At 54.6% G+C, this 22615-nt stretch overlaps 2 protein-coding genes, 1 long non-coding RNA gene and 1 other non-coding gene across 4 annotated transcripts in view; 3 read left to right on the top strand and 1 right to left on the bottom strand.

Moving 5' to 3' along the window:
- The first annotated feature begins 3135 nt into the window (after positions 1-3135).
- Positions 3136-7951, top strand: LOC119947166. The gene is made up of 3 exons (XR_005456475.1): positions 3136-3230; positions 6291-6387; positions 7805-7951. It is a non-coding gene; the product is annotated as an uncharacterized LOC119947166 (long non-coding RNA).
- A 31-nt stretch (positions 7952-7982) lies between these two features.
- On the top strand, positions 7983-14767 carry B4GALT3 (beta-1,4-galactosyltransferase 3). Its single transcript, XM_038768432.1, has 9 exons — positions 7983-8229; positions 8813-9048; positions 13383-13573; positions 13675-13797; positions 13898-14002; positions 14107-14286; positions 14349-14421; positions 14596-14673; positions 14759-14767. Exons 1-9 carry the CDS (start codon positions 7983-7985, stop codon positions 14765-14767), a joined length of 1242 nt encoding a protein of 413 aa, XP_038624360.1.
- On the top strand, positions 11042-11115 carry TRNAD-GUC. The gene has a single exon. It is a non-coding gene; the product is annotated as a tRNA-Asp (tRNA).
- The window catches only part of PPOX (protoporphyrinogen oxidase), a 20348-nt gene continuing 12224 nt past the window's right edge, over positions 14492-22615 (bottom strand). The window contains exons 6-13 of the mRNA XM_038768719.1: positions 21927-22074; positions 18006-18196; positions 16511-16571; positions 16291-16409; positions 16084-16194; positions 15140-15298; positions 15003-15045; positions 14492-14914 (exon numbers count right to left, since the gene is read on the bottom strand). Of these exons, the coding sequence (XP_038624647.1) occupies positions 14778-14914; positions 15003-15045; positions 15140-15298; positions 16084-16194; positions 16291-16409; positions 16511-16571; positions 18006-18196; positions 21927-22074 (969 nt within the window). The 3' untranslated portion in view covers positions 14492-14777. The remainder of the gene's footprint in view (positions 14915-15002; positions 15046-15139; positions 15299-16083; positions 16195-16290; positions 16410-16510; positions 16572-18005; positions 18197-21926; positions 22075-22615) is intronic.

Below are 22615 nucleotides of genomic sequence, written 5' to 3'. Positions count from 1 at the left end.
AAGCGCTCAATAAATACGATTGAATGAATGAGTGAATGAATGAATGAATGAGGGGCGGGGCCGGGGAGGAGAAGTGGGCGTGTCCTGAGGGCGATGGGTGGGGCCGAGGAGGAAGAGGGGTGTGTCCTGGGAGATCATTCATTCATTCACTCAATCGTATTTATTGAGCGCTTACTGTGTGCAGAGCACTGGACTAAGCGCTTGGGAAGTCCAAGCCGGCCACAGATAGAGACGGTCCCTACCCGACAACGGGCTCACAGGCTAGAAGGGGGAGACGAACGACAAAACAAAACATGTGGACAGGTGGCAAGTCATCAGAATAAATAGAAGGAAAGCTAGATCAATCAATCAATCAATCAATCGTATTTATTGAGCGCTTACTGTGTGCAGAGCACTGGACTAAGCGCTTGGGAAGTACAAGTTGGCAACATATAGAGACAATCCCTACCCAACAGTGGGCTCACAGTCTAGAAGGGGGAGACAGAGAACAAAACCAAACATATTAACAAAATAAAATAAATAGAATAGATATGTACAAGTAAAATAAATAAATAGAGTAATAAATATGTACAAACATATGTACATATATACAGGTGCTGTGGGGAAGGGAAAGAGGTAAGACGGGGGATGAAGAGGTGAGGGGGAGAGGAAGGAGGGGGCTCAGTCTGGGAAGGCCTCCTGGAGGAGGTGAGCTCTCAGTAGATGCACATCATTAACAAAATCAATAGAATAGTAAATATGTACAAGTAAAATAAACAGAGTGATAAATCTGTATAAACATATATACAGGTGCTGTGGGGAGGGGAAGGAGATAGGGTGGGGGGGATGGGGAGGGGGAGAGGAAGGAGGGGGCTGAGTTTGGGAAGGCCTCCCGGAGGAGGTGAGCACTCAGTAGGGCTTTGAAGGGAAGAAGAGAGCGAGCTTGGCAGATGGGCAGAGGGAGGGAATTCCGGGACGGGGGAAGGACGTGGGTCGGGGGTCGATGGCGGGATAGGTGAGAATGAGGCCGAGTGAGGAGGTGAGCAGTGGCAATCAATCAATCAATCAATCGTATTTATTGAGTGCTTACTGTGTGCAGAGCACTGTACAAAGCGCTTGGGAAGCACAAGTTGGCAACATCTAGAGACGGTCCCTACCCAACAGTGGGCTCACACTCTAGGAGGGGGAGACAGAGAACAAAACCAAACATATTAAAATAAAATAAATAGAATAGATATGTACAAGTAAAATAAATAGAGTAATAAATATGTACAAACATATATACGTAAATACAGGTGGCAGAGGAGCGGAGGGTGCGGGCTGGGCTGGAGAAGGAGAGAAGGGAGGTGAGGGAGGAGGGGGCGAGGGGATGGATGGACGGCCTTGAAGCCGAGAGTGAGGAGTTTTTGTCCTGATGCGTAGGTTGATTGGTAGCCACTGGAGATTTTTGAGGAGGGGACTAACATGCCCAGAGCGCTTCTGCACAAAGATAATAATAATAATGATGGCATTTATTAAGTGCTTACTATGTGCAAAGCACTGTTCTAAGCGCTGGGGGGATACACAGTAATCAGGTTGTCCCACGTGGGGCTCACAGTCTTCATCCCCATTTTACAGATGAGGGAACTGAGGCACAGAGAAGTGAAGTGACTTGCCCAAAGTCACACAGCTGACAAGTGGCGGAGCTGGGATTCGAACCCATGACCTCTGACTCCAAAACCCGGGCTCTTTCCACCAAGCCATGCTGCTTCTCCAATAATAATAATGATGTTGGTGTTTATTAAGCACTTACTATGTGCAAAGCACTGTTCTAAGCGCTGAGGAGGTTACGAGGTGATCAGGTTGTCCCATGGAGGGGCTCACAGTCTTGATCCCCATTTAACAGATGAGGTAACTGAGCCACAGAGAAGTTAAGTGACTTGCCCAAAGTCACACAGCTGACAATTGGTGGAGGTGGGATTTGAACCCATGACCTCTGACTCCAAAGCCCGTTGCTCTTTCCACTGAGCCACACTGCTCCGGGCAGCAGCGTGAAGTAAGTGAAGAGCAGCGTGGCTCAGTGAAAAGAGCCCGGGCTTTGGAGTCAGAGGTCAAGGGTTCAAATCCCAGCTCTGCCAACTGTCAACTGGGTGACTTTGGGCAAGTCACTTCACTTCTCTGGGCCTCAGTTGCCTCATCTGTAAAATGGGGAATTAAGACTGTGAGCCCCACGAAGGACAAACTGATCACCTTGTATGCCCCAGCGCTTAGAAAAGTGCTTTGCCCATAGTAAGCGCTTAACTAATACCAACATTATTATCTTCTGGACTGTGAGCCCGCTGTTGGGTAGGGACCGTCTCTATATGTCGCCAACTTGGACTTCCCAAGCGCTTAGTGCAGTGCTCTGCACACAGTAAGCGCTCAATAAATACGGCTGAATGAATGAATTAATTTTCCTATTCTATTTATTTTATTAATGATGTACATCTAGCTTTAATTCTGTTTGTTCCGACGACTTGACACCCGTCCACATGTTGTGTTTTGTCGTCTGTCTCCCCTTTCTAGCCTGTGAGCCCGTTGTTGGGTAGGGACCGTCTCTATATGTCGCCAACTTGGACTTCCCAAGCGCTTAGTGCAGTGCTCTGCACACAGTAAGCGCTCAATAAATACGACTGAATGAATGAATTAATTTTCCTATTCTATTTATTTTATTAATGATGTGCATCTAGCTTTAATTCTGTTTGTTCCGGCGACTTGACACCCGTTCACATGTTGTGTTTTGTCGTCTGTCTCCCCCTTCTCGACTGTGAGCCCGTTGTTAGGTAGGAACTGTCTCTATATGTTGCCAACTTGTACTTCCCAAGCGCTTAGTACAGTGCTCTGCACATAGTAAGCGCTCAATAAATACGATTGAATGAATGAATGACCCCGCTCTCCTCAGGCCTCGCCCGAACGCTGTGACGTCATGACCCGCCAGCGCCTGCTCCCCCCCTCGCCCCGTCTAGGCTCCGCCCACTTCCGGGATCCTTCCACACAAGACTCCGCCCACTCCCGGTCTCCGGCCAATCACAGGATCCGCCCCCTCACAAACCCCGCCCCTTCGGGGGCGCGCAGAACGTCCGCTCCCCCTTTCCCCCCCTCCCGCCCCCCCCATGTCTCCGGCCGCCCGCTTCCAAGATGGCGGCGGCGGCGGCGGCTGAGGAGGCTGAGGCGGTGATGGCGGGGTTCGGTGGGCGCCGGCCGGGGCGGCCCTGACGGGGCCCGCAGCCCAGGTAGCGGGGGCAGGGGAGGCCAAGGGAGACGGGGGGAGCGGGACCCCCAAAGCTTTGGGGCCGGGGGGAAAGCAGGACCCCGGATAATTCGTGTGGGGGCGGGCGGAAAGCAGGACCCCGGATAACCGGTGTGGGGGGGAAAGCAGGACCCCGGATAATTTGAGGTGGGGCGGAAAGCAGGACCCCGGATAATTCATGTGGGGGGGGGGAAGCAGGACCCCGGATAATTCATGGGGGGGGGGGGAGCAGGACCCCGGTTAATTGGTGTGGGGGGAAGCAGGACCCCGGATAACCGGTGTGGGGGAGAAAACAGGACCCCGGATAATTCATGTGGAGGGGAAGCAGGACCCCGGTAATTGATGTGGGGGGGAAAGCAGGACCCCGGATAATTGATGGGGGGGAAGCAGGACCCCGGATAATTGATGGGGGGGAAAGCAGGACCCCGGATAATTGATGTGGGGGAGGGGAAGCAGGACCCCAGTAATTGATGGTGGGGGAAAGCAGGACCCCGGATAATTGATGGGGGAGAAAAGCAGGACCCCGGATGATTGATGGGGGGGAAAGGCAGGACCCCGGATAATTGATGTGGGGGGAAGTAGGACCCCGGATAATTGAAGGGGGGGAGGGGAAGCAGGACCCCAGTAATTGATGTGGGGGAAAGTAGGACCCCGGATAATTGATGGGGGGAAAGCAGGACCCCGGATAACTGATGGAGGGGAAGCAGGACCCCGGATAATTGATGGGGGGAAAGCGGGACCCCGGATAATTCATTGGGGGGGAAGCAGGACCCCGGATAATTGATGGGGGGGAGCAGGACCCCGGATAATTGATATGGGGGGAGCAGGACCCCGGATAATTGATGTGGAGGAGGGGAAGAAGGACCCCGGATAATTGATGGGGGTGGGGAAGCAGGATCCCGGTAATTGATGTGGGGGGAAAGCAGGACCCCGGATAATTGATGGGGGAAAGCAGGACCCCGGTAATTGATGTGGGGGGAAAGCAGGACCCCGGATAAGTGATGGGGGGAAAGCAGGACCCCGGATAATTCATGTGGGGGGGGGAAGCAGGACCCCGGATAATTGATGGGGGGAAAGCAGGACCCCGGATAAGTGATGGGGGGAGGGGAAGCAGGACACCGGATAACCGGTGTTGGGGAGGGGAAGCAGGATCCCGGATATGTGGTGGCGGGAAAAGTGGAACCCCGCGTAATTCGGCGGGGGGGGGGGGGGGGATTGGGAACCCGGATAACCGGTGTGGAGGAACAGGGGCCCAGATAATGTTGGGGGAGAAGCAGGCCCCCGGATAACCGGTGGGGGAAGGGAGCAGGCCCCCGGATAACCGGTGTATGAGGGGGAAAGCAGGACCCTGAATAATGTTTCGGGGGGGAGTAGGCCCCCGGATAACCGGTGGGGGGGGGGAGCAGGAGCCCCGATACTGCTTGGGTGGGGGGGAAGCAGGCCCCCGGTTAGTGTTTAGGGGGGAAGCAGGACCTTGGATCATTGGTTGGGAGGGAGGAGAGCAGGACCCCCGATCATGGGGGGAAGCGGGGAAGCAGGGGCCTGAATAACTAGTGGGAGGCCCAGGGGCCCGGATAGTTTTGGGGGGGAAGCAGCCCCCCGGATAATTGGCTGAGGGGACCAGGGACCCGGCTACTGTTGGGGGGAAGTAGGCCCCGGGGAACCGGGGTGGGGGGAGAGCAGGGCCCCAAATAGTGCTGGGGGAGGTGGGGGCGGGGAGCAGAATCCCGGGTAACTGATGTGGGGGGCTTAGGCCCCGATAATACTGGGGGGAAAGCAGGACCCCAGATAACTGGTGGCAGGGGAACGCGGGAGCCCAGCAGAGAGCTGGTGGGGTGAGCAGAGCCTGGGAGAAAGCGGGAGCCCCGAAATTTTTTTGTGTGGGGGGGAGAGCAGGAGCCTGGGGAAGGGGGAGGGGAAGCCCGGATTGGGATCAGCCTCCCCCGCACCCTCTTCCTCCTCCCTTTCTCCCTGCTCCAGTCCCTCTCTCCCTGCTCCAATTCCACCTTCTCTCCCTTCTCCTCTTTCCCCTCCGCCCCGCCTTCCTTTCCCTCCTCCAGGCTGGCAACTTTCCCTCCTCCAGGAAGGCTTCCGGGGGGCGTAAGGGGATAAAGCCCCCCCCCCCCCCCCCAATTCCTCCTCCCACCCCCTCTCCTCTGTTTCTCTGCCTGGGGAACTGATCTCCCCTGGCCTTTCTGTTCCCTCCACCTCCTCTGCACCTCTGGGCTGTTTGTGTTGGAGCTCCTTGGTTTCCCCGCTGCCGAGGGAGGGGACTCTGGGCTCTGTCCCAAACTTGGGCCTCAGGGAGCCCCGGCCCCCCAGGCCTCCCCAGCTGCGGGCTTGGGATAGAAAGGTTCCGTGCCCCTTGTCCTCCTCCTCCTCCTCCTCCTCCTCCCCGTGTGTCTGGGCATTTCTGGGGGAGCGCAGCAGTGTGGCTGACTGGTTAGAGCCCAGTCCTGGGATTCAGACAGACCTGGCTTCTCGTCCCGGCTCCGCTTCTTATCCCCCTTGTGACCCTGGGCGAGTCGTTTCGCTTCTCTGCGCCTCGGTTCCCTCACCTGTCAAATGGGGATGAAGGCCGTGAGCCCCATGAAGGACGGGGCCCGGGTCCAACCTGTAACCACCACCGCGCTTAGAACAGGGCCCGACGGCGTCATAAGCGCTTAACAGATACGGTGGAAAAACCCCAAAAGGGGGGAATCGAGGGGTGGGGGGATCCCGGCTTCCGGGACCTTCCTCCGGGGTCCCCCGACACCGCCATTCATTCATTTAGTCGTATTTATTGAGCACTTACCGTGTGCAGAGCACCGTACTAAGCGCTTGTACCATCCACCGTCCCATCCCGGCTTCCCTGGCGAGGGGCTCGGAGCAGGGTCAGTGACGTGAGCCCACCGTTGGGTAGGGACCGTCTCTATATATGTTGCCAACTTGTACTTCCCAAGCGCTCAGTACAGTGCTCTGCACACAGTAAGCGCTCAATAAATACGATTGATGGCTTGATTGACAAGGCCTCCTTCCCAACGCTCCCTCCCTCTCGTCCCAGCATTCCCGGTCTTGGAGAATGCCTCACAGTCCTGCCCCCCCGGACCTGCCCGGAGCCCCCACCTCCGCCGCGGAGACGGCCTGAGCCCTGAACTTCGGTGAGTCCCCTCCTTCCCCACCACAAACCCTCACCTGTTATACTCTCCCAAGCGCTTAGTACAGTGCCCTGCATGCAATAAGCGCCGGCTGACTGGAAGAATACACCCCCACCTTTTTTTTTAGATTGGTGAGCCCCCCCTGAGGGCTAGAGAGGCCGTTTTGTGGATTCTCCCCCAGCGCTTGGTACAGTGCTTTGTACGTAGTTTGTTGTGAGTAGGGAATGTGTCTACCAACTCCGTTAGAGGGTAGCCTCCCGAGCGCTTAGTACAGTGCTCTGTACACAGCAAGTGCTCAAAAAATACGACAGATTGATCGCGTGAATAAATGGGGTCCAGTGCGGAGCCCATGGGGACCTCACCCCTTGACCACTGGAGCCCTGAGCAGGCCTCAGGAGCTGCCCCCTGATTTTGGACAGCTCAGGCACATTGGGGGGGGGGGGGGGGGGGGGTCCTCTGGGCCGATGGGGAGTCAGCGGTCAACCGGGACCCTCCCCCTCCCCGTGGACTCTGACCTCATCGACCTTTGCGGGCTGGAAATTCCCAGTCCACGGTCGTCGGGGCCCCAATTCCCGCCCTCTCAACATTCCTTCGGTCACCGGACCGAGCGCTTGGGAGAGGACAGTTCGGCCATAAGCAGTCAGTCAATCAATCAATCGTATTTATTGAGCGCTTACTGTGTGCAGAGCACTGTACTAAGCGCTTGGGAAGTACAAGCTGGCAAACATCTAGAGACAGTCACATTCCCTGCCCTCAGGGAGCTTCCGGTCAACAGCTGGGGGGGGGGGGGTCCCTTTCCCCACCCCTGAATCCGGATGCCCCGTCTCTCTCCGCGCCCCTCAGCCCCCGTCTCTGACTGTCTCTCTGCTGCCATATGTGTATGTGGATGATGATGATGATGGTATTAAGCGCTCACTATGTGCCAAGCACTGTTCTAAGCGCTGTTGGTTTAGTGTCTATGTGTCGGGAGTTGGGTCCGTCCCTCTGACTCCAATCCTGAGGGGTCTCTCCGCTGCCCAACCCTTGTCTCTGAACTTGGAGTCTCTTCGTGGTTGCCGACTGGGGGGGGTCTCTCTGCCTCTGATCCCAAGGGTCTCCCTCCTGCTTCTCCCTGCCTCTGACCCTGGGGCGGGCGGCGGTGGTAATTCTCCCACATTTTCCCGTCTCTCCTCCCGTGGGGCTCCCCCGCTCCCTCAGTCCCCGTCCCGGGTCCACGTGTGGATGAACGGGAATCCGATTCCAGCCCCGGCCGTTCCGGAATCTCTCCGACCGTGTCTCATTCATTCAGTCAGTCAGCCGGTCGTATTTATTGAGCGCTTACGGTGTGCAGAGCGCTGTACTAAGCGCTAGGCCCGCCGGCCCTGAGTCTCCGGGGCTGTCCGCGTCCCCCGTCCCAGCGTCTCTTTGTCTTTGTGCCCAGCCCCTGGGTCTCTAGGGCGTCTCGCCGAATCTCCAACGGGGTCTCTGGGCCCGCAGCCTCGGGTCCTCGGGCCTTCCCAGCTCCTCCGAGGCCGCGTCCGTGACGTCCCGCCGGCCGGTGTCTCTGCGCCCCCCAGCCCCCCTCCCCTCCCTCCCCCCGCCCTCCCCGCCCCCCCAGGATGCTTCGACGGCTTCTGGAGCGCCCCTGCACGTTGGCCCTGCTGGTGGGCTCCCAGCTGGCCGTCATGATGTACCTGTCCCTGGGCGGCTTCCGCAGCCTTAGCGCCCTGTTCGGCCGCGAGCCGGGCCCCGCCTTCGACTACTCCCACCCGCGTGACGTCTACACCAACCTCAGCCGCCTGCCCGGGCCGCCCCCGGGACCCCCCGCCGCCCTGCCCTACTGCCCCGAGCGCTCCCCGCTCCTCGGTGAGTCGGGGGTTGGACGGCGGGGAGGCGGGACACCCCTCCGCGCCGGACCTCCCCGTCCGGCCCCGCGTGACGCGAGCTCGAGGCCTGAGTTCAGCCGGTCCAGCACCCGCGACCGTCCCATCCGTCCAGGACAGGAGGAGAACAGGGGCGGGGGGCGGGGGGGACCGCCTGAGGAGATCTCCAGGGCCGGGGGCACCAGCCCCTCTATTTTAGACGCCCCATCCCCGTTTCCAACAGCCAGGAAGCGCCCCCTAATATTGCAGTCCGAACCCCCGTCCCCCTGGGTCCTCAGTGCTGAGTTCCAGTCCGGAGGCTCCGAAACAGTGACGATTCCTGCCTCTCCCGCAGCCGTCTCTTCTCCTGGCTGGACACCCCAGTCCCTTTTCCCAAGAGGCCGGGGTTCCCCCCCTTCACCTCCTCGAGGCCTCCATGTCCCGTTGGAAAGGCGGGGCCGGAATAGGGGGGCCGCCCGTCCCACTTTCCCCACCCCGGGCTCCGCAGCTCGCGGTCCACTCCGCCTCCCAGCCCCCTGTCCTGGCACCGGTCGGCGGGCCCTGACCCCCGCCCCCTCCCCGCCCAGTGGGCCCCGTGTCCGTCTCGTTCAGCCCGGTGCCGTCGCTGGGGCAGATCGCCGAGCGGAACCCGCGGGTGGGCCCGGGGGGCCGCTACCGGCCCGGCAGCTGCGAGCCCCGCTCCCGCACGGCCGTCATCGTCCCCCACCGGGCCCGCGAACCCCACCTGCGGCTGCTGCTGTACCACCTCCACCCCTTCCTGCAGCGCCAGCAGCTGGCCTACGGCATCTACGTCGTCCACCAGGTAACGCCCCTCGCAGCGTGGCCCGGTCGTGATCATCATCATCATCATCATAATAGTGACATTTGTTAAGCGCTTACTATGTGCCAAGCACTGTTCCGAGCGCTGGGGAGGATACAGGGTGATCAGGTTGTCCCACTTGGGATTCACAGTCTCAATCCCCATTTTACACATGAGGTAACTGAGGCCCAGAGAAGTTAAGCGACTTGCCCAAGGTCACACAGCAGACATGTGGCAGAGCTGGGATTTGAACCCATTGACCTCTGACTCCAAAGCCCGGGCTCTTTTTTTTTTTTATGGCATTTATTAAGCGCTTACTATGTGCAAAGCACTGTTCCAAGCGCTGGGGAGGATACAGGGTGATCAGGTTGTCCCACTTGGGATTCACAGTCTTAATCCCCATTTTACAGATGGGGTAACTGAGGCCCAGAGAAGTTAAGCGACTTGCCCAAGGTCACACAGCAGACATGTGGCAGAGCCGGGATTTGAACCCATGACCTCTGACTACAAAGCCCGGGCTCTTTTTTTTTTTATGGCATTTATTAAGCACTTACTATGTGCAAAGCACTGTTCTAAGCGCTGGGGAGGTTACAAGGTGATCAGGTTGTCCCACGGGGGGCTTACAGTCTTAATCCCCATTTTACAGATGAGTTAACAGGCCCAGAGAAGTTAAGGGACTTGCCCAAGGTCACACAGCAGACATGTGGCAGAGCTGGGATTTGAACCCATGACCTCTGACTCCAAAGCCCGTGCTGTTTTTTTTTTATGGCATTTATTAAGCACTTACTATGTGCAAAGCACTGTTCTAAGCGCTGGGGAGGTTACAAGGTGATCAGGTTGTCCCACAGGGGGCTTGCAGTCTTAATCCCCATTTTACAGATGAGGTAACTGAGGCCCAGAGAAGTTAAGCGACTTGCCCAGAGTCACACAGCTGACAATTGGCGGAGCGGGATTTGAACCCATGACCTCTGACTCCAAAGCCCGGGCTCTTTCCAATGAGCCACGCTGCTGGTGCTAGTAGTGGTTAAGCGCTTCCTGTGGGCCAAGCACCGTTCTAAGCGCTGCGGTAATGATAATAAATGATAATGATGGTATTTGTTCAGCGCTTACTATGTGCAAAGCACTGTTCTAAGCGCTGGGACACAAGTTAGACACAATGAATTTGGACACTTCCCGGCCCCACATGGGGCTCACACTCCTCCTGCCCATTTTCCATTCATCCAATTCATTCAGTCGCATTTACTGAGCGCTTACTGTGTGCAGAGCACTGGACTAAGCGCTTGGAAAGTACACTTTGGAGGAGGGAACGGAGGCCCAGAGAAGCGAAGCGACTCGCCCAAGGTCCCGCACGGACAGAGAAACAGCGTGGCATTAGTGCCTAGGGCCCGGGCCCGGGAGTTGGAAGGTCGGGGCTTCCGATCCTTGTCGGCTGCGTGACCCTGGGCAAGTCACTTGGCTTCTCTGGGCCTCAGTGACCTCATCTGGAAAACGGGGGGACGGGACCGCCAGCCCCGCGGGGGACGGGGACCCGATTCGCCGGCCTGCGCCGCAGTGCCTGACACGTAGTCAGCGCGTGACGAATTCCACAATTATAATTCGACCGTAAGCTCGTGGTGGGCAGCGGATGCACCCGTTATCAATCAATCAATCAATCAATCGTATTTATTGAGCGCTTACTATGTGCAGAGCACTGTACTAAGCGCTTGGGAAGTACAGATTGGCATCACATAGAGACAGTCCCTACCCAACAGTGGGCTCCCAGTCTAAAAGGGGGAGACAGAGAACAGAACCAAACATACCAACAAAATAAAATAAGTAGGATAGAAATGTACAAGCAAAATAAATAAATAAATAAATAGAGTAATAAATATGTACAACCATATATACATATATACAGGTGCTGTGGGGAAGGGAAGGAGGTAAGACGGGGGGATGGAGAGGGTCCCGTCCGATTGTCCTCTCCCAAGCGCTCAGTCCAGCGCCGTGCATCCAGTAGGTCTCTGTGGCACAATCGGTCAGCGCGTTTGGCCGTCAACCGAAAGGTCGGTGGTTCAAGCCCACCCAGGGACGGTGTCTTTATCGTTTTACCTGTATATATGTTTGTACATATTTATTACTCTATTTATTTATTTATTTATTTATTTTGCTTGTGCCTATCTGTTCTGTTGATTTTATTTTGTTAGTATGTTTGGGTTTGTCTCCCCCTTTTATCATCGTCCATCGTATTTATCGAGCGCTTACTATGTGCAGAGCACTGTACTAGGCGCTTGGGAAGTACAAATTGGCAACATCTAGAGACGGCCCCTACCCAGCAGCGGGCTCACAGTCTAAAAGGAGGAGGCGGAGAACAAAACCAAACATACCAACAAAACAAAATAAAGAGAATAGATATGGACAAATGAAATAAATAAATAAATAAACACACACAGATAGTTGGATATATATGTATATATGTTTGTACGCATTTATTACTCCATTTATTTTACTTGTACATATTTATTCTATTGATTTTATTTTGTTAGTGTGTTTGGGTTTGTCTCCCCCTTTTATCATCGTCCATCGTATTTATCGAGCGTTTACTATGTGCAGAGCACTGTACTAGGCGCTTGGGAAGTACAAATTGGCAACATCTAGAGACGGCCCCTACCCAGCAGCGGGCTCACAGTCTAAAAGGGGGAGGCGGAGAACAAAACCAAACATACCAACAAAACAAAATAAAGAGAATAGATATGGACAAATAAAATAAATAAATAAACACACACAAATAATTGGATATATATGTATATATGTTTGTACGCATTTATTACTCCATTTATTTTACTTGTACGTATTTATTCCATTTATCTTATTCTGTTAATATGTTCTGGCTTGTTCTCCGTCCCCTTTTAGACTGTGAGCCCACTGCTGGGTAGGGACTGTCTCTAGATGTTGCCAACTTGGACTTCCCACACGCTTAGTACAGTGCTCTGCACACAGTAAGTGCTCAATAAATACGATTATTTGATTGATTGGTTACAAGCAAATGGGGTTGTACATATTTATTACTCTATTTATTTTACTTGTACATATCTATTCTATTGATTTTATTTTGTTAGTATGTTTGGGTTTGTCTCCCCCTTTTATCAGCATCAATCGTATTTATTGAGCGCTTACTATGTGAAGAGCACTGGACTAAGCGCTTGGGAAGTACAAATTGGCAACATCTAGAGACGGTCCCTACCCAACAGCGGGCTCACAGTCTAAAAGGGGGAGACAGAGAACAAAACCAAACATACCAACAAAACAAAATAAATAGAATAGGTATGGACAGATAAAATAAATAAATAAACACACACAAATAATTGGATATATATGTATATGTGCCAACTTGGACTTCCCAAGTGCTTAGTCCAGTGCTCTGCACATATGTATATATATATATATGTGTGTGTGTGTGTGTGTGTACATATATGTACATATATGTATATATGTTTGTACATATTCATTACTCTATTTATGTATTTTACTTGTACATATCTATTCTATTTATTTTATTTTGTTAGTATGTTTGGTTTTGTTCTCTGTCTCCCCTTTTAGACTGTGAGCCCACTGTTGGGTAGGGGCTGTCTCTATATGTTGCCAGTTTGTACTTCCCAAGCACTTAGTACAGTGCTCTGCCCATAGTAAGCGCTCAATAAATATGATTGATGATGCTATGTTTGTAGGCATTTATTACTCCATTTATTTTACTTGTACATATTTATTCCATTTATCTTATTCTGTTAATACGTTCTGTCTGGTTCTCCGTCCCCTTTTAGACTGTGAGCCCACCGTTGGGTAGGGACCGTCTCTAGATGTTGCCAACGTGGACTTCCCACGCGCTTAGTCCAGTGCTCTGCACAATCAATCAATCAATCGTATTTATTGAGCGCTTACTATGTGCAGAGCACTGGACTAAGCGCTTGGGAAGGACAAATTGGCAACATCTAGAGACAGTCCCTACCCAACAGTGGGCTCACAGTCTAAAAGGGGGGAGACAGAGAACAGAACCAAACATACCAACAAAATAAAATAAATAGGATAGAAATGTACAAGTAAAATAGAGTAATAAATATGTACAACCATATATACATATATACAGGTGCTGTGGGGAAGGGAAGGAGGTAAGATGGGGGGATGGAGAGGGGGACGAGGGGGAGAGGAAGGAAGGGGCTCAGTCTGGGAAGGCCTCCTGGAGGAGGTGAGCTCTCAGCAGGGCCTGCACACAGTAAGCGCTCAATAAATACGATTGATGACGATGATGATGGGCAAGCGGTCGGTCGAGAAACGACCGAGCGGGTGACCCCGGCCGCCCGCAGGCCGGAAACGGGACGTTTAACCGGGCGAAGCTGCTGAACGTGGGGGTGCGGGAAGCGCTGAAGGACGAGGAGTGGAACTGCCTCTTCCTCCACGACGTCGACCTGCTGCCCGAGAACGACCACAACCTCTACGTCTGCGACCCCGCCGGGCCGCGCCACGTGGCCGTCGCCATGAACAAGTTCGGCTACAGGTGGGCCGGGCCGGCGGGACCCTCCCCCCGGGCCCCCGGCCACGCGCGGTCGGCCGGGGACGTGGCGAAATGACGGGCTGTCCCCCCCCCCCGCCCTCCAGCCTCCCGTACCCCCAGTACTTCGGGGGGGTCTCCGCCCTCACGCCGGACCAGTACCTGAAGATGAACGGCTTCCCCAACGAGTACTGGGGCTGGGGGGGAGAGGACGACGACATCGCCACCAGGTCAGTGTCCTCCCCCCCGTTGCCCCGACCCCTCCCTCCGGCCTCCTCCGGCCCCGGGGATCCCCCCCCCCCGAACCCCGCGGCCCTCCCCCGCCCGCAGGGTGCGCCTGGCCGGGATGAGGATCCTGCGGCCGCCCGTCTCCGTGGGCCACTACAAGATGGTGAAGCATCGGGGCGACAAGGGCAACGAGGAGAACCCGCACAGGTGGGGAGCCGGCCGGACCCCCCCCCCACCGCCCGGGGAGGGAGCGGGGCTCCGCGGACCGGGGTCCGACCCGGGCCCCCCGGCCCCGTCCCCCCGCCCCCCAGGTTCGACCTGCTGATCCGGACGCAGCGCTCCTGGACCCAGGACGGCATGAACTCGCTGACCTATCGGCTGCTGGCCCGGGAGCTGGGCGCGTTGTACACCAACATCACGGCCGACATCGGGACCGACCCCCGGCCCCCCCGGCCCCCCGCAGGCCTCGCGGCGCCGGCCCCCCACCCCCGGCTCCCCGCCCCCCACCAACCGCACCGCCCCCCGGGACCCCCGCGGGCCTCGCGCGACGCAGAACTGAATCACGGGGTCGGCGCCGCCCCTCCCACCTCGGACGGACACCCAGTCCTCCCGCTGTAGGACACCGGGTACGGGACCCCCCCCAACCTCCCCCCCGCAACATAGAGGCCGGAGCTGGGCTCCCCCCAAAGCCTGAGATTCAAGCAGACGGTGGGAGGGGCTGGGTGAAGACCGGTAGAACAATATATTTATTCTATTTATAGCCAGGCCGAGGGGGGCCAGGGTGGGCCAATCTCTTCTAGGGCAAAACCAGTTTTGGGGCCGGGGGCGAGCGGGGCATCCCCTCCCCCCCGCCCCCCAGCCGGGGATTCCGGGGTTTCGTACGTTTCTAATAAAGGGACGGATCTGTCCGGTACCTCCCCCCCGCCCGGCCGGTGTCCGCGTGTCCGAGGACGGCCGTTTCAGGTTCGTTAGGACCCGGGGGTCAGGGGTCAGCTCCCAGGGCCCGGGCCGCGGCCCGCCGGCCGCTCTCGATGCAATCGTTGACGGCGACGCCCTCGTAGGAGGCCCCGGCCAGCGAGAGGGGCAGGTGGCTGGTGGACAGGAAGCGGGCGGCCGACTCTGGGGAGGGGGCCGAACGCAGCCGTGGCCGGGGCTGCTTCCCTCCGCCGGCCCCCTACCCGTCCCCGCCAGCCTTCCCCGTACTTACCCAGTCTCTGCCAGTGGCCCAGTGCGTACTGGGGAATGCAGCGCTGGGGACCGAGGGAGGGAGAGTGAGACGGGGGTCCTTCCACCTCCACACACCCCCCACCATCTGCTTCTCGGCTCCCTTGGCTCCCCCCTCACCTGGTGCAGGTGGACCAGGCTGTGGGTGGGCGTCTCCTTGAGCCCCAACTGGGTGGCCACGGCCTCCTGGGCCCGCTGGAGGAGCCGGGCCGGGGCCACCTCGCCCCCCGGGCCCGCCTCGGCCTCCAGCCCCTGCAGCCACGAGCCGCCCAGCATGACCTGGGACAGGGAAACAGAAGTCAGCGGGCCACCCTTCCATGCCCGACCCGTGCCTCTGCCCTCTCTTCACTATTTCCTGGGCACTTACTGCACGCGGGGTGCTGGATTAAGCGCTTGGGTGAGTGCAGAATAACAATAAACGGACACGTTCCTTGCCCACAAGGAGCGGACGGTCCAGGGCCGGGAGACACATGGTGAAGAGAGATAAATGATGGAGAGGGACGTAAATGGTGCGGGGCCGGGAGAGGAGATGAATAAAGGGAGCGAGTCAGGGCCGCGTGGAAGGGAATGGGAGAAGAGGAAAGAAAAGGGCTCAGTCAGGGAAGGCCTCCTGGAGAGGATGGGCCTTCAATAATCAATCAATCAATCAATCAATCGTATTTATTGAGCGCTTACTATGTGCAGAGCACTGTACTAAGCGCTTGGGAAGTACAAATTGGCAACACATAGAGACAGTCCCTACCCAACAGTGGGCTCACAGTCTAAAAGGGGGAGACAGAGAACAGAACCAAACATACCAACAAAATAAAATAAATAGGATAGACATGTACAAGTAAAATAAATAGAGTAATAAGTATGTACAACCATATATCCAGGTGCTGTGGGGAAGGGAAGGAGGTAAGATGGGGGGATGGAGAGGGGGACGAGGGGGAGAGGAAGGAAGGGGCTCAGTCTGGGAAGGCCTCCTGGAGGAGGTGGGCTCTCAGCAGGGCTTTGAAGGGGGCGAGGTCGGATTTAAGGAGGCAAATCGGGGCAAGCCCACCCCCCCAAGCCCGCAGAGTCACCGTCAGTCTCAGGCCGGGGGACGTCCCGTCCTGCTCGGGGAAGGCCACCGAGTCGTACACGATCCCTAGGACGCCGGGGTCCTCCGACGAAGGCACCAGGTGCCCGAAGCCCTGGGGGGTGGGAGGGGATGGGTCAGCGGGCGCCCCCCCCCCCCCCCCAACGCCTACGCCCCCTCGCCCCAGCCCGGCCCTCCCCGCGTCACCCACCTGCACGGGCAGCCGGCCCCCCCGGTACTGCAGGTTGACCACGGCCACGGAGGCAGCCCCGATGGGGCCCAGGGCCTCGGCCAGCGGGGCGGCCAAGGCGGGCAGCAGCTGGCTCAGCGCTGGGCGTGGGGGGAAACAGAGTCAGCCGGGGAGCGCAACGGGGAGAACCAACGGGGGCCATCCGTTGCCCGAGAAGCCCCCCTCCCCGCCCCCATCGCACCTGCGGCTGGGATGGCACTAATGATGTGATCCGCCTCCAGGCTGCCGTCCCCCAGAGACACCTAATAACCAACCATAATCATAATTAGAGGGGTATTCATTCATTCACTCGATCGCATTTATTGAGCGCTTACTGTGTGCAGAGCACTGGACTAAGCGCTTGGGAAGTCCAAGTCGGATTGGTTAAGCGCTTACTATGCGCCAAGCACCATCAGCATATAATAATGATGGCATTTGCTAAGCGCTTACTATGCGCAAAGCACTGGGGGGATACAATAATAATAATAATGATGGTATTTGTTAAGCGCTTACTATGTGCAAAGCACTGTTCTAAGCGCTGGGGAGGATACAAGGTAATCAGGTTGTCCCACGTGGGGCTCACAGGCTTAATCCCCATTTTCCAGATGAGGTAACTGAGGCCCTGATAACTTAAGTGACTTGCCCAGAGTCTCACACTTGACAATTACAAGGTGATCAGGTTGTCCCACGGGGGGGCTCAGTCTTAATCCCCATTTTACAGATGAGGGAACTGAGGCACAGAGAAGCGACTTGCCCAAAGTCACCCAGCTGACAATCGGCAGGGTAAGGATTTGAACCCATGACCTCTGACTCCAAAGCCCAGGCTCTTTCCACTGAGCCACCCTGCAAGTGCTCAGCAAATACTCCCCCCTCCTCAAAGCCTTATTAATAATGGTGGCATTTATTAAGCGCTTACTATGTGCAAAGCGCTGTTCTAAGAGCTGGGAATTGAAGGCCCATCTCCTCCAGGAGGCCTTCCCTGACTCATCCCCCCTTTCCTCTTCTCCACCTCCCTTCTGCTTCGCCCTGACTTGCTCCCCCCGTTCTTGCCCTCCTTCTCAGCCCTATCTCTCATTTCCTTATTTCAGTAATTAATTAACTAAATTAGTAATTAGTTAATTACTTATTTCTACATCCGCCTCCCCCACCGCTAGACCATCAGCTCGTTGTAGGCAGGGAATGTGTTTATTGTTGTACTGTCCTCTCCCAATAATAATAATGATGGCATTTATTCAGCGCTTACTCTGTGCAAAGCACCGTTCTAAGCGCTGGGGAGGTTACGAAGTGATCAGATTGTCCCACGGGGGGCTCACGGTCTTCATCCCCATTTTACAGATGAGGTCACTGAGGGCCCAGTGACATGCCCAAAGTCCCACAGCTGACCCGGGATTTGAACCCGTGACCTCTGACTCCAAAGCCCGGGCTCTTTCCGCTGCTTTTCTAAAGCGTTCAATCCAGTGCTCTGCACACAGTAAGCGCTCAATCAACCAACTAATCGTATTTATTGAGCACCTACTGTGGGCAGAGTGCTGTACTGAGCGCTTGGGAAGTCCAAGTTGGCAACCTAGAGAGACGGTCCCTACCCACCAGTGGGCTTACAGTCTAGAAATGCCATGACCAGTCACCCCAAAGGGACACGTTCCCCGCCCACGACGAGCTGACGGCCCCGCGCCCCCCGTCCGGTCCCTCGGCCGTACCTGCCAGCGGCCCCCGGGCTCGAGGGCGAGCCGGCGGACGGGCCTCCCGCGGAGGATGCTGACTCCGCGCTGGCCCAGGTGGGCGCCCAATGCCCGCGGCAGCGTCTCCATCCCTTGGCGCAGCGACCACTGGCTCCAGCGCTCCGCCCGCGCCCGCGCCATCAGACCGCACTCCGCCCGCGGGCCGCGCTCTGGGAGGGACGGGCAGGAGGAGACGGTCACCCGGAGGGCGGCCCTGGGGTTGGGCCACCACCCCGTCTAATAATAATAATAACATATCTTCTATTTATTTTGTTCATTCATTCATTCAATCGTATTTATTGAGCGCTTACTGTGTGCAGGGCACTGGACTAAGCGCTTGGGAAGTCCAAGTTGGCAATATCTAGAGACGGTCCCTACCCAACAGTGGGCTCACAGTCTAGAAGGGGGAGACAGAGAACAAAACCAAACATATTAACAAAATAAAATGAATAGAATAGATATGTACAAGTAAAATAAATAAATAGAGTAATAAATCCGTACAAACATATATCCATATATACAGGTGCTGTGGGGAAGGGAAGGAGGTAAGGCGAGGGAGGAGGGGGAGAGGAAGAGGGGGCTCTGTCTGGGAAGGATAAGGGTTGGGGCTCCATTCATTCATTCATTCATTCATTCAATCGTATTTATTGAGCGCTTACTGTGTGCGGAGCACCGGACTAAGCGCTTGGGAAGTCCAAGTTGGCAACATCTAGAGACGGTCCCTACCCAACAGCGGGCTCACAGGCTAGAAGGGGGAGACAGACAACAAAACCAAACATATTAACAAAATAAAATCAATAGAAAAAATATGAACAAATAAAATAGAGTAATACATATATACAGGTGCTGTGGGGAGGGGAAGGAGGTAAGGCGGGGGGGAAAGGTTTTATCTCAGGACTCCTAGGTGATTTATTTTAAAGCCACCAGTGCAGACTGTGAGCCCACTGTACTAAGCGCTCGGGAAGTCCAAGTTGGCAACATCTAGAGACGGTCCCTACCCAACGGCGGGCTCACAGGCTAGAAGGGGGAGACAGACAACAAAACAAAACATATTCACAAAATAAAATAAATAGAAAAAATACGAACAAATAAAATAGAGTAATATTATAGATCATCAATCGTATTTATTGAGCGCTTATTATGTGCAGAGCACTGTACTAAGCGCTTGGGAAGTACAAGTTGGCAACATATAGAGACAGTCCCTATCCAACAGTGGGCTCACAGTCTAAAAGATATTGTAATATCTATAATTACTATAGATTACTATTACTATATACTTATATATATAGTTTACTAGCATATAGTATATAGTATACCATACAGTATATTACTATATACTATATAGATTACGATTATTATATAATATAATAATAATTACTATCATTATATAATTATAATTATCTATAATTACTAATATTATAGTAATATAGAGTACATATATACATATATACAGGTGCTGTGGGGAGGGGAAGGAGGTAAGGTGGGGGGGAAAGATTTTATCTCAGTACTCCTAGGTGATTTATTTTAAGCCCACCAGTGTAGACTGTGAGCCCACTGTTGGGTAGGGACCGTCTCTATATGTTGCCAACTTGGACTTCCCGAGCGCTTAGTCCAGTGCTCTGCGCACAGTAAGCGCTCAATAAATACGATTGATTGATTGACTGTCTCTATATGTTGCCAACTTGTACTTCCCAAGCGCTTTAGTCCAGTGCTCTGCACACAGTAAGCGCTCAATAAATACGACTGATTGACTGACTGTCTCTATATGTTGCCAACTTGGACTTCCCAAGCGCTTTAGTCCAGTGCTCTGCGCACAGTAAGCGCTCAATAAATACGACTGATTGACTGACTGTCTCTATATGTTGCCAACTTGGACTTCCCAAGCGCTTTCGTCCAGTGCTCTGCACACAGTAAGCGCTCAATAAATACGACTGATTGACTGACTGTCTCTATATGTTGCCAACTTGGACTTCCCAAGCGCTTTAGTCCAGTGCTCTGCGCACAGTAAGCGCTCAATAAATACGACTGATTGACTGACTGTCTCTATATGTTGCCAACTTGGACTTCCCAAGCGCTTTCGTCCAGTGCTCTGCACACAGTAAGTGCTCAATAAATACGATTGATTGACTGATTGACTGTCTCTATATGTTGCCAACTTGTACTTCCCAAGCACTTAGTCCAGTGCTCTGCACACAGTAAGCGCTCAATAAATACGATTGATTGATTGACTGTCTCTATATGTTGCCAACTTGTACTTCCCAAGCGCTTTAGTCCAGTGCTCTGCACACAGTAAGCGCTCAATAAATATGATTGATTGACTGATTGACTGTCTCTATATGTTGCCAACTTGTACTTCCCAAGCGCTTTAGTCCAGTGCTCTGCGCACAGTGAGCGCTCAATAAATACGATTGATTGATTGATTGACTGTCTCTATATGTTGCCAACTTGGACTTCCCAAGCGCTTTAGTCCAGTGCTCTGCACACAGTAAGTGCTCAATAAATACGATTGATTGATTGACTGTCTCTATATGTTGCCAACTAGTACTTCCCAAGCGCTTTAGTCCAGTGCTCTGCGCACAGTAAGCGCTCAATAAATACGATTGATTGATTGACTGTCTCTATATGTTGCCAACTTGGACTTCCCAAGCTCTTTAGTCCAGTGCTCTGCACACAGTAAGTGCTCAATAAATACGATTGATTGATTGATTGACTGTATGTTGCCAACTTGTACTTCCCAAGCGCTTTAGTCCAGTGCTCTGCACACAGTAAGCGCTCAATAAATACGATTGATTGACTGATTGACTGTCTCTATATGTTGCCAACTTGGACTTCCCAAGCGCTTTAGTCCAGTGCTCTGCACACAGTAAGCGCTCAATAAATACAATTGATTGATTGATTGACTGTCTCTATATGTTGCCAACTTGGACTTCCCAAGAGCTTTAGTCCAGTGCTCTGCACACAGTAAGCGCTAAATAAATACGATTGATTGATTGACTGATTGACTGTCTCTATATGTTGCCAACTTGGACTTCCCAAGCCTTTTAGTCCAGTGCTCTGCACACAGTAAGCGCTCAATAAATACGATTGATTGATTGATTGACTGTCTCTATATGTTGCCAACCTGGACTTCCCAAGCGCTTTAGTCCAGTGCTCTGCACACAGTAAGCGCTCAATAAATACGATTGATTGATTGACTGATTGACTGTCTCTATATGTTGCCAACTTGGACTTCCCAAGCGTTTAGTCCAGTGCTCTGCACACAGTAAGTGCTCAATAAATGCGATTGATTGATTGATTGACTGTCTCTATATGTTGCCAACTTGTACTTCCCAAGCACTTAGTCCAGTGCTCTGCACACAGTAAGCGCTCAATAAATACGATTGATTGATTGACTGTCTCTATATGTTGCCAACTTGTACTTCCCAAGCGCTTTAGTCCAGTGCTGTGCACACAGTAAGCGCTCAATAAATACGATTGATTGATTGACTGATTGACTGTATATGTTGCCAACTTGGACTTCCCAAGCGCTTAGTCCAGTGCTCTGCACACAGTAAGCGCTCAATAAATACGATTGATTGATTGATTGACTGTATGTTGCCAACTTGTACTTCCCAAGCGCTTTAGTCCAGTGCTCTGCACACAGTAAGCGCTTAATAAATACGATTGATTGATTTGCAATTTTTTTTTTAGTTCTCATAGTAGAGAACCAATCAATCGTACTTATTGAGCGCCTACTGTGTGCAGAGCACTGGACTAAGCGCTGGGGAAGGACAAGAGAGGAGATCAGAAGCCAGGCCTCCGGCCTCCCGAGGCTGTCACCCTCCCTCCAGGCCGCCGCAGGCCTCGCGTTGGAACCCGCAACCTCGGGCCCGGGCTCTGTGTTGGACGCCCCCCGGTTACCTGGGCGCGCCAGCAGGAGCCCGAGCAGCAGGGAGCGGTGCCTCCGTTCGGCCTGGAACAGGCTGGGGAAGCAGGACCGGATGCTGAGGATGCGGCTGTCGCCCCCGAAGACCCCTCGGCACAGGCCGTCCACCGCCAGGCGGGCCACCTGCGGGCGGGCGGGCGGGCGGACCCCCTCAGCCTCCCTCCTCTCCGGCCCACGGGACCCCCGGCCCCCCCCGGGACCGCCCCGGGAAATTTGGGGGTTGCTCTTTTTGGGGTATCAGAGAAGCAGCGTGGTTCAGTGGGAACAGCCCGGGCTTTGGAGTCGCTGGGCGTGGGTTCAAATCCCGGCCCCGCCAACTGTCAGCTGGGTGACTCTGGGCAAGTCACTTCTCTTTTAGACCGTGTCGTGGGTTCAAATCCCGGCTCCGCCAACTGTCAGCTGGGTGACTTCGGGCAAGTCACTTCTCTTTCAGACCGCGTCGTGGGTTCAAATCCCGGCCCCGCCAACTGTCAGCTGGGTGACTCTGGGCAAGTCACTTCTCTTTTAGACCGCGTCGTGGGTTCAAATCCCGGCCCCGCCAACTGTCAGCTGGGTGACTCTGGGCAAGTCACTTCTCTTTTAGACCGTGAGCCCGCTGTTGGGTAGGGACCGTCTCTAGATGTTGCCGACTTCCCAAGCGCTTAGTCCAGTGCTCTGCGCTCAG

This window comes from Tachyglossus aculeatus, chromosome Y4, assembly GCF_015852505.1.
Source record: "Tachyglossus aculeatus isolate mTacAcu1 chromosome Y4, mTacAcu1.pri, whole genome shotgun sequence".
NCBI classification, from domain to species: Eukaryota; Metazoa; Chordata; class Mammalia; order Monotremata; family Tachyglossidae; genus Tachyglossus; species Tachyglossus aculeatus.
The sequence above is the reverse complement of the archived record's forward strand: the minus strand, read 5'-3'. Positions and strand labels throughout refer to the sequence as shown.

What these genes read in the sequence shown, in the direction of transcription:
- B4GALT3 (XM_038768432.1), top strand. Translation starts at nt 7,983, where the DNA reads ATGCTTCGACGGCTTCTGGAGCGCCCCTGCACGTTGGCCCTGCTGGTG. An exon ending in GACGACGACATCGCCACCAG is followed by an intron (nt 13,798 to 13,897) that starts GTCAGTGTCCTC and finishes CCCCGCCCGCAG; the next exon opens with GGTGCGCCTGGCCGGGATGA. An exon ending in AACGAGGAGAACCCGCACAG is followed by an intron (nt 14,003 to 14,106) that starts GTGGGGAGCCGG and finishes CCCGCCCCCCAG; the next exon opens with GTTCGACCTGCTGATCCGGA.